This window comes from Fusarium fujikuroi, chromosome FFUJ_chr05 (genome assembly GCF_900079805.1).
Source record: "Fusarium fujikuroi IMI 58289 draft genome, chromosome FFUJ_chr05".
Lineage (NCBI taxonomy): Eukaryota > Fungi > Ascomycota > Sordariomycetes > Hypocreales > Nectriaceae > Fusarium > Fusarium fujikuroi.
The window spans coordinates 4,302,977-4,319,587 of NC_036626.1; the positions used below are offsets into that span (position 1 = coordinate 4,302,977).

At 49.0% G+C, this 16,611-nt stretch overlaps 7 protein-coding genes; 4 read left to right on the plus strand and 3 right to left on the minus strand.

The window, feature by feature from the left end:
- Positions 1-955: 955 nt before the first annotated feature.
- Positions 956-2,610, plus strand: FFUJ_14332 (gibberellin cluster-kaurenoxidase (diterpencyclase); the record flags this gene model as incomplete). XM_023578447.1 has 4 exons in its annotated part: positions 956-1,156; positions 1,206-1,491; positions 1,544-2,125; positions 2,177-2,610. 4 exons carry the CDS (start codon positions 956-958, stop codon positions 2,608-2,610), a joined length of 1,503 nt encoding a protein of 500 aa, XP_023431255.1.
- Positions 2,611-3,647: 1,037 nt separating this feature from the next.
- Positions 3,648-4,676, plus strand: FFUJ_14331 (gibberellin cluster-GA4-Desaturase; the record flags this gene model as incomplete). The annotated part of the gene is made up of 1 exon (XM_023578448.1): positions 3,648-4,676. The coding sequence occupies one exon, from the start codon at positions 3,648-3,650 to the stop codon at positions 4,674-4,676; it is 1,029 nt and encodes a 342-aa protein (XP_023431256.1).
- A 168-nt stretch (positions 4,677-4,844) lies between these two features.
- FFUJ_14330 (related to myo-inositol transport protein ITR1) lies at positions 4,845-7,192 on the minus strand (the record flags this gene model as incomplete). XM_023578449.1 has 7 exons in its annotated part: positions 4,845-5,285; positions 5,357-5,442; positions 5,495-5,779; positions 5,830-5,971; positions 6,024-6,381; positions 6,440-6,697; positions 6,747-7,192. 7 exons carry the CDS (start codon positions 7,190-7,192, stop codon positions 4,845-4,847), a joined length of 2,016 nt encoding a protein of 671 aa, XP_023431257.1.
- A 948-nt stretch (positions 7,193-8,140) lies between these two features.
- Positions 8,141-10,130, plus strand: FFUJ_14329 (uncharacterized protein; the record flags this gene model as incomplete). XM_023578452.1 has 3 exons in its annotated part: positions 8,141-8,258; positions 8,335-8,656; positions 8,708-10,130. 3 exons carry the CDS (start codon positions 8,141-8,143, stop codon positions 10,128-10,130), a joined length of 1,863 nt encoding a protein of 620 aa, XP_023431258.1.
- Positions 10,131-10,858: 728 nt separating this feature from the next.
- On the plus strand, positions 10,859-11,860 carry FFUJ_14328 (related to zinc-binding oxidoreductase; the record flags this gene model as incomplete). The annotated part of the gene is made up of 1 exon (XM_023578453.1): positions 10,859-11,860. The coding sequence occupies one exon, from the start codon at positions 10,859-10,861 to the stop codon at positions 11,858-11,860; it is 1,002 nt and encodes a 333-aa protein (XP_023431259.1).
- Positions 11,861-11,931: 71 nt separating this feature from the next.
- FFUJ_14327 (related to aldehyde dehydrogenase) lies at positions 11,932-13,539 on the minus strand (the record flags this gene model as incomplete). XM_023578454.1 has 4 exons in its annotated part: positions 11,932-12,564; positions 12,619-13,029; positions 13,083-13,451; positions 13,504-13,539. 4 exons carry the CDS (start codon positions 13,537-13,539, stop codon positions 11,932-11,934), a joined length of 1,449 nt encoding a protein of 482 aa, XP_023431260.1.
- A 651-nt stretch (positions 13,540-14,190) lies between these two features.
- Positions 14,191-15,635, minus strand: FFUJ_14326 (related to class V chitinase; the record flags this gene model as incomplete). XM_023578455.1 has 4 exons in its annotated part: positions 14,191-14,509; positions 14,559-14,935; positions 14,985-15,208; positions 15,260-15,635. 4 exons carry the CDS (start codon positions 15,633-15,635, stop codon positions 14,191-14,193), a joined length of 1,296 nt encoding a protein of 431 aa, XP_023431261.1.
- Between the last annotated feature and the right edge of the window lie 976 nt (positions 15,636-16,611).

Consider the following 16,611-nt stretch of genomic DNA (forward strand, 5'->3'; position numbering starts at 1 on the left):
AATAGTAGAAGGTTATTGTTAAAGCCTGGACGACTGTTCTATAGAGCACACCAAGTTACATATCAATGGTTGCAGAATCTACATAAGTTCTTTCGCGTTGGCACCATTGTCCCCCAGAACAAAGTACAGCCCCGCGTGCCGCATGCCCGAACATCATCCCCAATATCTGCGAGATACTCCGTGTGTCTCAATCACCAACTCCGCAATCTAGGTCCTAGTCAATTGCCGTGTCTTAGCGTTACCAGGGGTCGGCGCTACAGCATCGGACTCGCGTAAACGGCTGATGCAGCCACTGTGACATTCATGCACACACCTTACTGTGATAACATCATAACTCCCTGCGGTTCATTCAATCATAGCATCATGAGCAACGGATGGGCTGATGTCTCAGTCTAGTGAACCCTCACAGGCGAGGGTGTATAAGCACGAAGGAACACTTTTCCGCTTGAGAAGGGCGTGGAGGAGCCTTTGGGAACTTTTGGAGGCGTGTGGAGAAATATGATACGCGCGAGAAGTGGGAGCGGTTCTGATGGTGCGGAACGTCTGAAATGCCTGACTTGTTCAATGGGGATATTGATACCGATGCACATTGATGAAATGGTTGTTGACGATTGCTGCTTACGTCTGCGTGCGCAAAGACCTTTTGCAACCAATCAATTAAATCTTCAAGCATATTATCCTGCGCAAGGTTATGGATGATAGACAAGAGAGGATAGTCAAGACTTGTCCGAGTGTCGGTAGGCCAAACCCATAGCAACTGAGCAAACTCATAGCCCACAATCTTTCTCCAGTCAACTACCTTCACAAGTCCCTATTGCATCTCTAAGTGAGTTCTCTCTGCCGATTCAAGCTCTCAGACACAAGTCTCATCAATAACAGAATGAGTAAGTCCAACAGCATGAACAGTACCAGCCATGAAACGTTATTCCAGCAGCTCGTCTTAGGTCTTGACAGAATGCCGCTAATGGACGTTCACTGGCTGATCTACGTGGCCTTTGGCGCTTGGTTATGCTCTTATGTCATCCATGTCCTATCGTCCTCTTCTACAGTCAAAGTGCCCGTCGTAGGCTACCGCAGCGTCTTTGAGCCTACATGGCTTCTCCGTTTGCGCTTTGTTTGGGAAGGGGGATCTATCATCGGCCAAGGCTACAACAAAGTAAGCGATTCCTTCTACAGCCATGTAACCATATCTCATCTATCTATAGTTTAAAGACTCTATCTTCCAGGTGCGAAAGCTTGGTACCGATATCGTCATCATCCCGCCAAACTACATCGATGAGGTCAGAAAGCTGTCCCAAGACAAGACTCGCTCGGTCGAGCCCTTCATCAATGACTTTGCGGGACAGTATACACGGGGCATGGTCTTTCTGCAAAGTGATTTGCAGAACCGTGTGATTCAGCAGCGGTTGACGCCAAAACTCGTATCGTTGACAAAGGTAATGAAGGAGGAGCTTGACTATGCCTTGACCAAAGAGATGCCTGACATGAAGAGTGAGAATGTCTCGACTTTTGAACTAGATCAATAAATGCTGATGGTTCTTAGATGATGAATGGGTTGAAGTCGACATTTCTTCCATCATGGTCAGGCTCATATCACGCATCTCAGCCAGAGTGTTTCTCGGTCCAGAGCACTGCCGCAACCAAGAATGGTTGACGACCACTGCAGAGTACAGCGAGAGCCTGTTCATAACTGGCTTTATTCTCCGCGTTGTCCCCCATATTCTAAGACCATTCATAGCCCCGCTGCTACCCTCCTACAGAACACTACTTCGCAACGTCTCGTCAGGTCGAAGAGTTATTGGAGACATCATTCGCTCCCAGCAAGGTGATGGCAACGAGGACATCCTGTCATGGATGAGGGATGCTGCGACAGGGGAAGAAAAGCAAATTGACAACATTGCCCAGCGGATGCTTATCCTGAGTCTCGCGTCTATTCACACTACGGCAATGACGATGACGCATGCTATGTATGACTTATGTGCTTGCCCTGAGTACATAGAGCCTCTTAGAGATGAGGTCAAAAGTGTCGTTGGCGCTAGTGGTTGGGACAAGACGGCGTTGAATCGATTCCACAAACTCGACAGCTTTCTCAAAGAGTCACAACGCTTCAACCCCGTGTTCCTCTGTAAGTCCTTCTCCATCTTTAGCTCTTCTAGGATCTGGCTGAAACCTATAGTAACGTTCAATCGCATTTATCACCAATCCATGACACTCTCAGATGGCACCAACATCCCATCAGGCACTCGCATCGCGGTTCCCTCTCACGCGATGCTTCAGGACTCAGCGCATGTCCCAGGCCCGACGCCACCAACCGAGTTTGATGGATTTAGATACTCAAAGATTCGCTCAGACTCAAACTATGCACAGAAATATCTCTTCTCCATGACTGATTCTAGTAACATGGCGTTTGGGTATGGGAAATACGCCTGCCCAGGGCGGTTCTATGCATCTAATGAGATGAAGCTGACTTTGGCGATACTCCTTTTACAATTTGAGTTCAAGTTGCCAGATGGGAAAGGAAGACCACGAAATATCACTATTGATAGTGACATGATACCTGATCCGAGAGCTAGGCTGTGCGTTAGGAAGCGATCACTGAGAGATGAATGATAAACAGTCTCATAAATACGGTTGAGATAGTTTTCAATTCCAAATTGACATTTAGAATCCAAATTCGATCCAGAATGCTTCAAAGTGACGTCCGAAGAGTTCGGGATCAAGTCTACCAACTTCGGGGCGAGCACTATTCTTCCTAGGTTTCTTGGCAGTGTCCATCCTGAGTTAAACTCAATCACACATTTTCATTACTGAGCAACATCCAATTTTTCTCTTACTTGGATATCAATATCAGAAGAGAGAAGTGAAAGAGGAAGAGAAATCGTTGAGACATTCTAAGTCCGGGGACACGGTTGACCCCGAATCGTGGCTCTAACAAACTTCGCGAAGGGTCAAACAGCAAACCCTTGCAATTTCAAATGAACCAAACTCATGAGTCATCATTTCCGGATCGACTACCTCTTATGGGAAATAGTTTGAGGGTTCTGCATATGTGGCGTTGCTCATGTGCCGAGGTAAACATAGAAAATCTGACTGCCACTTCGGATAGTCCTGACATTGACTATTCATAAGCTTGACATTCATAGTTACTCCGACGATCTAGGCCGGCCCGTTGTACTAGTGAAGCTCGAAAAGAGGAGGTCTTGCGTTGCAATGGGAGGGTTACATACACATGCCATAGGTACACCCAGGGGTCTGAATTGTAACCACACGGCTGGTTATCAACAAAGCGCTTCTAGAACCACCCAAAGGACACGTCAATCTATCAGTCTGTCGGCAGACTACATTGTCACATTTTAGGCTTTCAAATAGCACATTAAAATGAGGCTTGACAAAGTTCGGTGCCGAACAAGCGTAAGATATTAGTTGTTTGTCGGCTGATCAAGGTCGTGGTATGAACGCCGTAGCAGATACCTTACCTTGGTAGCTCAGGCAAACGAGTAACATTTATAGAGCTTCACTGGCCTTGGAGTCATATGTACGGTATCACCGTTGCATTTTTATTTTATTTTTTGGCAGCGTGCGTCTCCATAAACCTCCATCTGTGAATCAAGTCAGACTCACCTATCACCGTTATCATTCTTGTCACGATGCCTCATAAAGATAATCTTCTTGAATCGCCAGTGGGCAAGAGTGTCACTGCTACTATAGCCTACCATAGCGGACCGGCTCTTCCAACCTCCCCGATCGCTGGTGTCACTACGCTCCAAGACTGCACTCAGCAGGCCGTAGCAGTGACTGATATCCGCCCTTCAGTCTCGTCCTTTACCCTAGATGGTAACGGCTTCCAGGTTGTCAAACATACATCGGCGGTAGGCTCTCCGCCGTATGATCACTCGTCGTGGACAGATCCAGTCGTTCGCAAGGAAGTGTATGACCCCGAAATCATTGAACTGGCAAAGTCTCTCACTGGAGCCAAGAAGGTCATGATTCTACTTGCTTCGTCTCGGAATGTTCCCTTCAAGGAGCCAGAGCTCGCCCCTCCTTATCCCATGCCTGGCAAATCAAGCAGCGGCAGCAAGGAAAGGGAAGCCATCCCAGCTAATGAGCTCCCTACTACAAGGGCAAAAGGTTTCCAAAAAGGCGAAGAGGAAGGCCCAGTACGAAAGCCTCATAAGGACTGGGGTCCATCCGGTGCGTGGAACACTCTCCGGAACTGGAGCCAAGAGCTCATTGATGAGGCTGGCGATATCATCAAGGCTGGCGATGAGGCTGCAAAGCTGCCAGGGGGCAGAGCAAAGAACTACCAAGGCAGACGATGGGCCCTGTATACTACCTGGCGTCCACTGAAAACTGTCAAGCGGGATCCCATGGCCTATGTAGACTACTGGACAGCTGATGAGGAAGATGGCGTGAGCTTCTGGCGTAACCCGCCAGGGGTGCATGGGACATTTGAGTCGGATGTACTACTTACCAAGGCTAATCCAAAGCATAAGTGGTACTGGATCAGTGACCAGACTCCGGATGAGGTTCTCCTCATGAAGATCATGGACACCGAGAGTGAGAAGGACGGGAGTGAAATAGCGGGAGGGGTTCACCACTGTTCATTTCATCTGCCGGGAACTGAGAAGGAGGAAGTGAGAGAGAGCATTGAGACCAAGTTCATTGCATTCTGGTAGTGGCTGTTTCTCTATATAATTATTATCTCCTAATTAACTCTATGAGATGACTGTTAGTTTCAATTTTCAATTACTATAAGGCGCGGATGCCTCATGCCATGCGATAATATTTTATTTCAGTTACATATTCCTCTAAATCTTCCTTTGTTCCAGGTGCTGACTTGCGAATCAGCCTCTTCCGTTTCCCCCCAACATATCGGCGAGCCTCACCCCACTTGAAACAGTATCGCTATTCCAAATGCGTTCCTCATCGTCATCATCAGTGACCGAAGCAGCTGTCACCGAGCTCGGACTCAAGTCGACAGTACGTTCTGGTCTTTCGGCAAGACTACTCCTACCAAGAATGAACCGACCGAACCATGGTAAAAACTTGAAGAGTTGGAAGTGGATCAGATCCTTCTTCGACTGGTCGAAGACAGATCCTAGAGACTCAAGAGGTACGCCGCTGGTTTCCTCCATCAGGAGAAAGATGAGAGCAAAGGCAACGACGTTCAAGCCAGCAAACACCCCAAGTGTTCCCCCGAATCTAATACCAGTGACCAGTAGGGGTTGCAGCCATGCCAGGAGGCCAGCGAATAGAAGGTTGATGGATATTGCAAGCGATGCGCCCTGTTCTGGATGTTGATTATTTGTCTTCGTTTTGGTTATTTGTCTTCGTTTATACCTCAAAGCCAACTTACGGTGTCACGAAAGGCCAAAGGAAAGCTTTCCGAAGCTAACACGAACGGCACTGGCCCCATTCCCGGGCTATAAAATACTGTGTGAACTGTTTTAAGTGTAAGCGATACTCTCACAGGCACAAGACGCTTATAACATACAGTAGATCCAGAAGGCTACAAGTCCGTTTCTCACATCCTCATTTGCCGTATTGAAGCTTATAGCCGCTGCCATCAAGGTTAAGGCCATACCTGGGATTGTGAAGAGTAGAACCCTCCTTCTTCCCAGAACGTCTATGGAATGGATGGCGGGTAAGCAGAATAAGAAGTTCGACAGACCAAAGATCAAGTTGTACAGCATGGCCTTGGAGATTTGATCTTCTGTTGGCTGATTGCCTGGACTAATACCTACAAGTGTTGTCCCACCGTAGAACGCCATGAGGTTAACTAAATAGTGTCAATGAGGCCAAGGTGTTCAAACAGGTCGATCGACTCACTTCCAGAAAGTTGCTGCGACAAAGCCACAATCCCTGTTGTAATAGCTGCATTCCGAAGGCGATGGACTTTCAGGATCTTCCAGTATTGTCGCACGTAGTGACTGACAGCTCCAACTACTAGGGTTCGAGGTTTCGGGGCGGCCTTGATGCTATCGTATCTTTCATTTTCGAACTCAGTATCTATTCCCTTGTACGTCAAGTACAAGTCTCTGACTGCTTGTAGCTGTGACCGCTTGTATCAGATGTTGTTCGACGGTGCAGGTTGTGAAGGGGAACGAAGGGGTAAGCCAAAAGGGATGTGTAGAAGTGTTGTGACCGACCTTGGTGTTGCGCAATCGTAGCAACGAGGCATATGCCTTCTCAGGGCTATACTTTCTCGAACCTGGCATCAAGTAGTAGCGGAATGACTCAGGGCATTTGGCGACAGTATACATCAGCATAAGCGCAAACACTGCTGGAGACGCCAGAATCAACCGGAGCTTTAGATTCTTGTCGTCAATCTGGTTCAAGCAAATATTGACAATAAAAGACATCATGATGCCAAAAGAGACCCTAACAAGCAAGCCTCTCAGTCATCATATCATCGAGATGTTGGAGAGGTTAGACCTACCATAGCTGCCATAACAGAACTGAAGAGCCTCTCCACGAGCCAACTGCCGTTTCCGCTGCGAGGATGGGGGTGCTAGTAGCCTTTAAGCCCATGCCGACACCGCCGATTAGTCTGATGCTCCTAAGAGACAGCCATGCGTTGTCATTGAGTGTAATGCAAGCCGAGCCAACGGATGCCGCAAAGATGAGAAATGAGGCGACAATAATGACACCACGGCGACCAAACAGTGAACTCATCGGTGCAGCCAGTGGACATCCTCTGTTGCTGTCAGCTACCAAGACATGACTTGCGAGAGAACTCTACCTACATAACAGCAGCGCTGAAGTAAACAGCTGCGTTGGCATAAGCGAACTGGGAGTTGACAGTATGCTTCTGAGACTTAAGCCACTGATCAGCAAAGAGATTTGCACCGTTCTGACTACTCTGTACAAAGCCCTGGAGAAAGGCACTCAGACTGACAGTGAAGATGACCATCCACATCCCGTTCTCAGAGAACGAATGGTCAATCTCGTTGATCAGAGCGCGTTTCTCGGCGGCACTGAGGGGTATGACGGTGTCCGTAGTGCCGCCGCTATCTGGGCTGCCCTTTCGAACCGCTTCGCGGATGGCATTCTCGATGTTGTCCTTTTGCTGCCACGCCGCGGCTGCATCTTGGACTTCTCGCTCGGTGGGATAAGGTCGCAGGCCGGTTAGAGTTTGAGAAGTGTGTTGATAGAACCTTCGCACATCCGCGTGGAGCTCCCTCTCTGTCATATTGGCTGGTACAGTCAGCAATGTTCAGTCCAAGAATCTTAATGAGATGGGCAATGGCCATGTTTACCTAGAGCATTGTGATAGCGAGGTGGCCGCCTTAGAGATACCATGCTGGGCCGTGAGTTCAACGGTATGGTGGAGTAAGTAAAGGTGCTCGTGATGTGAAGGGTGGGAAAACAAAAGTTGTGGTGTCGATGAATCGCTTCACATGCAGAGAGAAGGATAGTGAGTGATTAGACCTTGTCTTCGATTTGGGAAACTTCTGCTTTTAAGCTCATAGCTTCATTCCAATTTCAAGCCGACAGATCTTGTTGGTTCCTGTCGTCGGCACAGATGCAATGAGGCTCTGCCTCGCCGCTTCTCTAAGCGCTCTCCTGTCTGCCTTAGAAGGCATGGGTTTCACCGCGACCGCCACAGCCGATAGCTGAAAGCTGAAAACCTGACCAGTGAAAGCAAAGCCTCGATGGTTTCGAAGTGGAATTACAATAATGGCCAATAAGGACCCCTCGCGAGCCGCGGTGGATACAACGTGAAACAAGGCTCTGGCGTTGTGCAACCCCAACGAGTCATCCAGACGACTGGTCGTATACCAAGACGGTCTGGAGAGCTATTTCTAAGGTCTTGGCCTTTGAAAATCAGGCTCTGAGCAAGCAAACGTTTCAGCCACAGAAGAATTCTCGTGTCGCCTTGTACGCCTTGTTTATTTTGAGAGCAATCTATATGTCATAGTATCCCCGCGTTTTGTGTGCAAGGCCTGCGCTTCCGACCCGCTTTCGTCCCCAGGATTTCCCCAGGTTCTCATCTCATCTCATCCCTCTCATCTTCTCTTCCATCTACTAGACCGCTCTTGCTCCATTCTCCCGATTCCAAGTTTCTCCGCTAGTTTGCATAAACACTATACTAGGTCCAAGCCCGTATCGATAGGGCACTTCCACTCGGACAATTTCCATGTCGTCGCCTTTGGATGCAGCGGGGCTAGCCATTGCCACTACCGAGCTTTGCCGTAACCTAGCTACTGGGCTTTACTTTATCATTCGGGAAATTAGAGACGCCAGTAAGGATGCTGGTGAGTTCCATAAGGCGATCACTGGGGCATTGCGAGAAGGTTGAGAGCCATGATCAAACTAATGATTGCGATATAGAGATAATGCAAGACACTCTTGCTGCTCTTCATACTCGCCTTGACCAGGTCCGGGCATTGTTTGATGCAAACGTACCGCAATCACCGTTAGAGAAAGACTATCGTAATTCAATTGACAGGACTCTTGAGAACATCCACCGAGACCTCTCTTTACTAACTAGCAAGCTTCATATTGACGTAATACTGGAGGCAAAGGGATCCAAAAGGCTTGAGGCTTGGTATGTTCTTCAAAGAAAGTTCCAAAGCGATGACATTAGGAATATCAAGCAACGGCTTGCTGGCTCCGAAGAGCTTCTGCAGTCACACTTCGAGATGCTGTCAATGTAGGTTTGGATACGATCTTCTGGGGGAAATCAGATGTTGACCTTAAGCAGCTACATCAGTTACAGGACGCGAGATGAAGTCACCGATTTCAAGGCCTTCGTGAGACCAATCCTCGAAAAGCTGCTCTTTCACGCAACACTCACGGAGGAGCGTCAAAGGTACCAAGCCGCTGAGTCACGTTCCATCAAACGACTGCAACATGTCACAAATGCACTTGGCACCGGCAACACCTTTCCTGGAGAGGAATCTGACTTTGAGTACCATGATGCATTCAAGACATGGAAGGACAAATCTGAGGCCATGATCATGTCAATTGCTGATCCACCGTGGCATCAAGTATCAAACTCGAACTACGTCCCATCTATTCGGAATGAGAGCCGCGACGGTGCAAGCATTTTACCTACTGTTCGCGATTTCAGAGAAAAGAATGGAATGTACCCATCCTTGAGAGTTACCCCGAATCTTTCGCATGTCGAGGAGATACTGGATGAGTCTCTCCACCAAGACGTGACAGAAGATCTTATCAATTGGTGCAAAGAACAAGGTTTTCCCGTCAATGTTTCCAATTTCAGGTACGATCTCATCTGGGAGGCGGCTCCCGTCGCGCTCAAAGGTACTTCACCTATGCATCAAGCTATCAAGACAAACAATATGGTTGTGTTGGAGAAGATGTTATCCAGGGACTGCAATATCGAGGTGCGTTTGGAAGACGGGAGCCAGGACCCAACGCCCTTGCTACTGGCAGGTTCTGAGCTGAACGCCGTTGCGGTCAAGCTCCTTCTTACCAAAGGTGCGAAGGCTGATGCGACCGATCGTACGGGTAAGACAGGTCTTCACTTGTGCCAGAGTCCGAAATTTGAGGGAAGACGCGTCGCAAAGCTTCTTCTCGGTGACTCAAGGGCTGAGGCCCTGGATGTCAATGCCCAAGATCAATTTGGCATGACTGCCGCACACATAGCTGCTCGAGTTGGAGATGTGAAAATGCTGGAGTACCTGTTGCTAGATCAATATGGCAAAAAGGTTGCTGACGCAAACGCACAGCAGCAAGATGGGTCGACGCCACTAATGGTCGCCCTGAAATCCAACATAGCCAACAAGAAACAAGTCATCGATGTGCTATCAAGATGTAGCGACTTGAGCATCAAGAACAAGAACGGGGAAGATGCCAAGGAAGTGGCTGCGAAACATAGCCCAAAAGACGTTCGCAAGTACTTGCTCGCTCACTTGGATCAAGACAGCACAAGGTCTCGGCGGATAAGCGAATCTACAACGGTTGTCTCGGGGATATCAGTACAAATGAGGGAGGAGTCATGCAGTGGCTGTAGGCGACACTGTCCTCAATTTACGGATTGCAAGCTCAGTATCGGGGATTCGGCGTTTTCGCAGGATTGGAAAAGGTCACTGAGAAAGTACTCAAGTGATCAGTCTAGTATAGCAATGGGCAGTAGTTCAAGTATACGGCAGGCTCGATAATGTTACTTGTCTTTCTACTCTCATTTATGCAACAGTCAATAAAGTTGATGCACGTCGAATCTTAATTGTAGCCATTACTATGGCACTCACACCCTGGCCAGACTCAGGAAGCCATTTAAGGGGTAGTTTTGGTCCACATCGTGCTTTATCACATCAAACCAGTTAGTGGCGAGCTCCCCTACACCACTACCAAATCAATCCTGCATGGCATCAGAGGTCCGGTTATTAACCTCGCGTTTTGAGTTATTACCAAGCCGAGCGCGAGCTGACAAACACGCGATAGTGCTTCTCCGAGGGCAATTTCGTGGTATGTGATTGGCCCGGATGCCGCTGATGCCGCAATGGCCAGGTTTTTGGTGTTGCTTTACATGCAGGCTGACATCGGGTATCCGGGTAATCGACACACGGGAAACCGTTGAGTGGCGTTTTTCGCTGACTGGCTTCGGGTATGACACTTGCAGAGATACAGGTTCCGGAACCAGACGGAGATAGTATAATTCTGGTTGTTAATTCTTGTAAGCCACTATAATATTTATATACTGCTTCCTCGCAGTCGCTTTCCTCAATCTGACCAAATATCAGCTCTAGTATCCAACAACATCGCGATATATCCGATAACACTAAGTTTCTGTGCCGATTGGAACTCTCCGTCAGAAGCCTCAACTTAAAATAACACGTCTACACCATATCCTTATTATAAAATGACATCATCTAGTCTCCCAGCTACAATGAAGACTGTCCTTCAGCCAGATAAGCACTCCCACAAACTCATCCTCTCATCTCAGCAACCCGTCCCTACCCCCAGCCATCCTCAAGACGTCCTCGTCAAAGTTCACGCTACCTGTCCCTGCAAGGGCGAACTCGACTGGGCCCTCTGGGCACCCGAGTTCATCGGTGACAAGATCCCCATTCCCGGCCAAGACCTTGCAGGGACAGTCGTCTCAGCCCCAGAGAACAGCGGCTTCAAGCCCGACGACGAAGTCTACGCTCGTATTGAAGCAAACCGCCCTGGTGCAGCTGCAGAATATGTCCTCGCCCGGGTCTCTGAGCTTGCGATTAGACCTAAGAACTTGACTTGGGCTGAAACTGCGGCGAGTCCTATTAGTGCACTTACTGCATATCAGGGATTGTTCACAAGGGGAGGTTTGGATCCCAAGGCACTTGCGGGAGATGAAGCTGCGCGGGAGAAGAACGGCAAGGTCCGAGTTCTTATCAACGGTTCTGCTGGGGGAGTGGGCAGCTGGGCTGTACAGCTCGCTCGCCTGGCTGGAGTCAAGACTATTGCGGGAGTTGTTGGAACACAGAATATCGATTTCGTTCGGCAACTTGGTGCGACTGAGACCATCGACTACAAGAAGCAGAGTATTGGAGAGTGGGCTACCCAAGATCCCTCATCTCGACAATTCGACCTTGTCTTTGATTGTATTGGCTTGCCTTCTCTATCTCAGACGTGGTATGCAGTTCGGGAGGGAGGAACACTTGTCAGTGTCTGTGCTCCACCGGAGCAGAATCGTCCGGAAGATGTCAAGAAGGAGGTCAACAGCATCTTCTTTGTCATTGACCCGGTCGGCAAGGATCTAGAAGTCATCACCAAACTTCTGGAGGCTGGCCAGATTAAGCCGCACATCGATAGCGTGGTTGGTCTCGACGACTTTGAAGAGGCTTGGGAGAAGGTTGAGTCGGGTAGAACTAAGGGAAAGGTTGTCGTTATGGTGATGAAGGACGAATAGCAGGATGGTCATTGGTGTTGCATTTCATCGTGTACTTAGCTATAGATCTCTTCTCATAATATCTATTTCCATCACCCAGAGTGCTTCACCCAGTAAGCCTGAGGATTGCACCAGCCCTTAAGACCGACCTCTCCCCAATCCATGCCGATACCGCTCTGCTTATGCCCCCCAAACGGAACGTTCGGCGCAACTTCGAAATGCGTGTTGACCCAAACGCTTCCCGCTTCCAACAGTTCGGCCATTCGTCGAGCACGAGCGACGTCTTTACTCCAGACAGACGCTCCAAGACCATAGTCTGATGCATTAGCCCTGGCTATGACATCGTCTTCCGACTGCCACTTCATAACAGGTACTATTGGACCAAACGGTTCCATTTGTACGATTTCTGAGTCCTCGGGTGGGTTATCAACAAGAACGGGTGGTACAAAGTACCCCTTTTCCGATGTTGCAGGTGATGCGCTCCCAAAGGCACACTTCCAGCCTTGCTTATCGATCTGCTCATAGAGGCGCTGGAGCTTCTCGTACTGCATCTTATTCTGGATAGGTCCGAAGAAGGCTTCAGGGTCAGAGAAGTCGCCAGTTTTGAGGGCATGTAGAAACTTGATAACTTCGGAAACAAATTTGTCGTAGATACTTTCATGGACGTAGATACGCTTGATATTCATGCAGATTTGGCCGCTGTGGACATAAGCCAGAAATGCGACCTATCAACTGGTTAGTAAACCTTTTGTCTTCGGGTAAGGTGTAGAGAAACGCACCTTTCCAGCCACTCCGGGGATGTCAACATCCTCGCAAACAATCGCAGCATCGTTGCCACCCAACTCAAGAGTGACGCGCTTCAATGTAGCAGCACAAGCCGCCATAATCTTCTTGCCCGTCTCGGTGGAGCCCGTAAAGCTGACCTTGGCTACATCAGGATGAGCAGTCAGCATAGGTCCAAGGTCATCACCGCCGCTCAGAGCCTGGAGTACGCCGGGAGGCAGGACTTTGGCTCCGATCTCTGCAAGCTTAAGGGCAGAGTAGGGAGTATATGGCGAAGGCTTCCATATAAACGTGTTGCCGGCCAGCATGGCAGGGTATGCTTTCCCAATGCCGAGCAACATGGGGAAGTTCCATGGAACGATGCCGACGCCGACGCCAATCGGAACGTAGCGTACAACGGCTGTTCTCTGCGCATACTATTAGTCTCCCTTTTCCAATGATGAATAATCTGGGAACTTACATCTTCATTATCCTCAGGCTTAACCTCCCCGATCCTAAGCTTCGGAGTCTCTCGAACATGCTCCATAACAAGCATAAGCTCAAAGCCACCAGCCTGCGGAGGTTTACCAGCTTCACGGCCTAGAAGGTCAATGAACTCTTGCTTATGTGCTTCGATAGCATCTGCGAACTTCACGAGGTAGCTGGCGCGCTCATCCCATGATAGCTTTCGCCATGCAGGATAAGCTGCTTTCGCAGCGCTTACAGCTCGATCAACGTCATCTTGGGTCGATACGGGTGACTCCCAGAGAGATTCTTCTGTGCTGGGGCAGATGCCATGTCGTGATTCTGAAGTGGGGCTCAACTGGTTGTTTATGACGTTCTGGAAAGTCTTTGCTAAGAGTCAGAGAGCTATAGCCTTACCCAGAGGATTCGATACGCACCTGAAAGTCAACTTTCTGCTCATCGGGGAAACTCATGGTCACAAGTTGAGATCAATGCAAGGTAACTGATGAGAAGCAGCAGTCATCACTCAGCGAGCGACCATGTCGAATATTTATCCCTCAGGCTCTCAGTCAGGCAGTCATCTTCCTTCTGGGTAGACTTAACTCCATCTCGAGTCGAATTATAACACTTTAGCCAATGGTAACTGCTCATGAGCCTGTACCCATGCTGTTGGAATAAGCACAATGTCAGATATGTTGCATCTTCAATGCCAATGTGGATTAGGGCTGACGACACGACAGGAATAGCTCCACAACATACAGACGGCTCGCCAATGGATGTTATTCGACCAAAGTACCTAGTTGAGTAAGCGACTGATTTGGTAATGTCGCCCGACCCTACATTATCCTGACACCATGGATTGGAATCACTTCTGCTATGAGTCAAGATTCTAGCTCAAGTTCAACGGTGACTGGCCAGTATAAGGGCAAACAGACTTCCACTCATTAAGTCACTCTCGGACCCAGTCTTCGCAATCGTCACAACACAAGTATTGTATGGCGTAAATCGTAAGTGCACCAGGGAAGACATATTTATTGTAGTACTAAACAAGTCCGTTGACCTCACACCCCAGCTATTATTCTATGAGTCTATGATTTGGCCCCGAGAGCCCAGGTGCCGGCCATCTAAGCGTTGACACGGTCGAAACCCTGTTGCATAGCCTTGAGGTGGCTCCAGTCATGGCTGTCAAGAGCAAGGGCCCAGGCCATGACGCTCTTAATGCCGCGGGTCTTGGCAAGAAGGTTGATCTTCTCAGCGATGAGCTCGGGAGTGTCCCAAGACCAGAAGATGCGGTTAGGGGCATCCCAGTACCACTGTCCTCCGTTGACCTTGTCAGTCTTGCCCTTCTCGAGAGCCTCGTGGAACGAAGCGGAGATATCGACGCCGTCACACTTGCCGTAGGCAGACTGGCAGCCAGCACCGCAGTGGGCAGCAGTATCACCACTGTTACATGTTAGCTATTGTCTAGTAACGATTTCAGAAAGACACTTACCACCAGCCGGAAGCAGCACAGCAAGATCCGGTGGCGCACTTGAAGAAAGTGCCAGCACCGCAGGTAGCATCAGGAGTAGCAGTGAGGTTGGTAGGGGCAGAGACAAAGTTGGCAGCCTCGAAAGTCATAGAGCCAGACTTGCCGGTGTCGCTACCATCGGGGTTCTCGAGGAGCTCGGTAGGGCAGCCGATGGGGTTGGTGCACTTGTAGCCCTGCTTGGTGATGAAATACTTGGCATAGAAGGGAATGCCGAGGACGAGCTTGTGGGCGGGGAAGCCCAGGGAGAGGTACTTGTCGATGGCACGGGCGGCACCCTTGACGGAGACGTGGTGGGTGGTGTAGTGATCACGACGGTTCATGAGATCATAGGTCATGACCTGAAGAGGTTAGTGGGGTGGTTTCATAAGGCTGAGAGGGAGTGCTTACGTTGACAAAATCGACGGACTTCTCGATGAGGGGGGTCTCGCTGGGGATGTAGGCGATCATGTCACGCTCAAGACCAGGGACAGCGATGGAGAGCTCCTTGGAGCCGATGAACTTCTTGATCTCCTTGAGGAGCTTGGGGAAGGCCTTGATCTCGTAGGTCTTCTTGGAGTTGACGACCTGCTTGTAGTCGGCGCCGTTACCACCAGGGTACTCCATATCGATGTCTGAACCCGTTAGCCAGTACTCCCATCAACTTCCATATACAGAGCACTTACCAACACAGTCGAAACCGAGTCTATCAAGAGTAGAAGCAACGTTACGAGCGAACCTCTCCCGGGTACGATCGGTCTTGAGACCCGCATCGAAACCAGCATTGTCGCCCCAACCACCAACAGCAAGACAAACCTTGATGTCGTGATCAAACAGAGCGCGAACCTCCTTAAGAGGCTGGAAGGGCTCGTACTTGCCAGAAGGCTCAGTGGTGAAGAGCGAAGAGTTGGCAAAGGACATCATGACGTGGGTGACGCTGTGGGTGACATCCTTGGAGGGCAGATCCTTGGTGTGCCACTGGTCGTAGTAGATGATGTTGCGCGAACAGCTCGCCTCGGCGACGGCGTAGGCGCTCAGGCCCAGAAGGGTAGTAACGCGCATGATTAGAGAAGGAGAAATGAGTGACGTTGTTTAAAGGAGTGTAGGTATTTGCAAAACATGAAAAAACGAAAGAATGAAGACCGTTGGAGGTTGATGAGCCAAAATACAGAAAAATAGCGCGGTGCAGCGGTTTAAATGCGCCGTCAACGCAGTGCCGCCGTCCCTTTTTGTGAATTAAGTTTAATTAGAAGCTAAAAGTGCATTTTCTAGAAGGGAGAGCGCGTCAGCGTTTCACCGCGTACTACTCTGCATAGAGTTTAATTACCCTTTGGACGCCCCCAGGTTTCAAATTTCCACCAGTGAGAGCGCATAGGTCCGGGTTACATAGCCTTAAAGTCTAAAGCGCACAGATCACGGCAATTCTGTAGCGTTGGGCTTTTTGGTGGTGAGATTGTGTTCGGCATTTGTAAAGCGGTTGGCACTGACTCGGCGAGCGTCCGATCGTTCCGGTGTTTCGGGTCTCGGTGGGATGGGCTGGGGAGTGAGCCTTATGGTCGTGCTGAATGATGCTGTCTCTGCTGACGCGACTTGTCGGATATTGAGTGGTACACTTGACTAGATAAGCATTTCAGAAGCCACACTTAATGCTATCTCGTGTTTATGCGAACGACTATCTTGAGTGAGTCTTGGCTATTCTGTATACTCATTCTTTATCAGTGTTAGATCAAAATGGGTTGTTTTGAGACCTAACAATTTAGGTTAGTAGTGGAGGCGCCCGATCTGATATTCCGACTACAGAGGTCCCTGCTAAAAGTTTTATCTCGACCCCTGGCCACGCTAAACCGGGCTAAAAATAGCTAGTACTATTAAAAGTAAGGTAGTACTTCTAAAAAGGTCAATTTTACACTAAATAATCCCTGCCTTCTTTATACTTATTTCCTCCCTTTAACTTAATAATTTTTTCTATATAATAAGGTATCTATTTAATCTAAGCTTAAATTAACTCTTATAGCATTACTAACTATATTACTTCCTA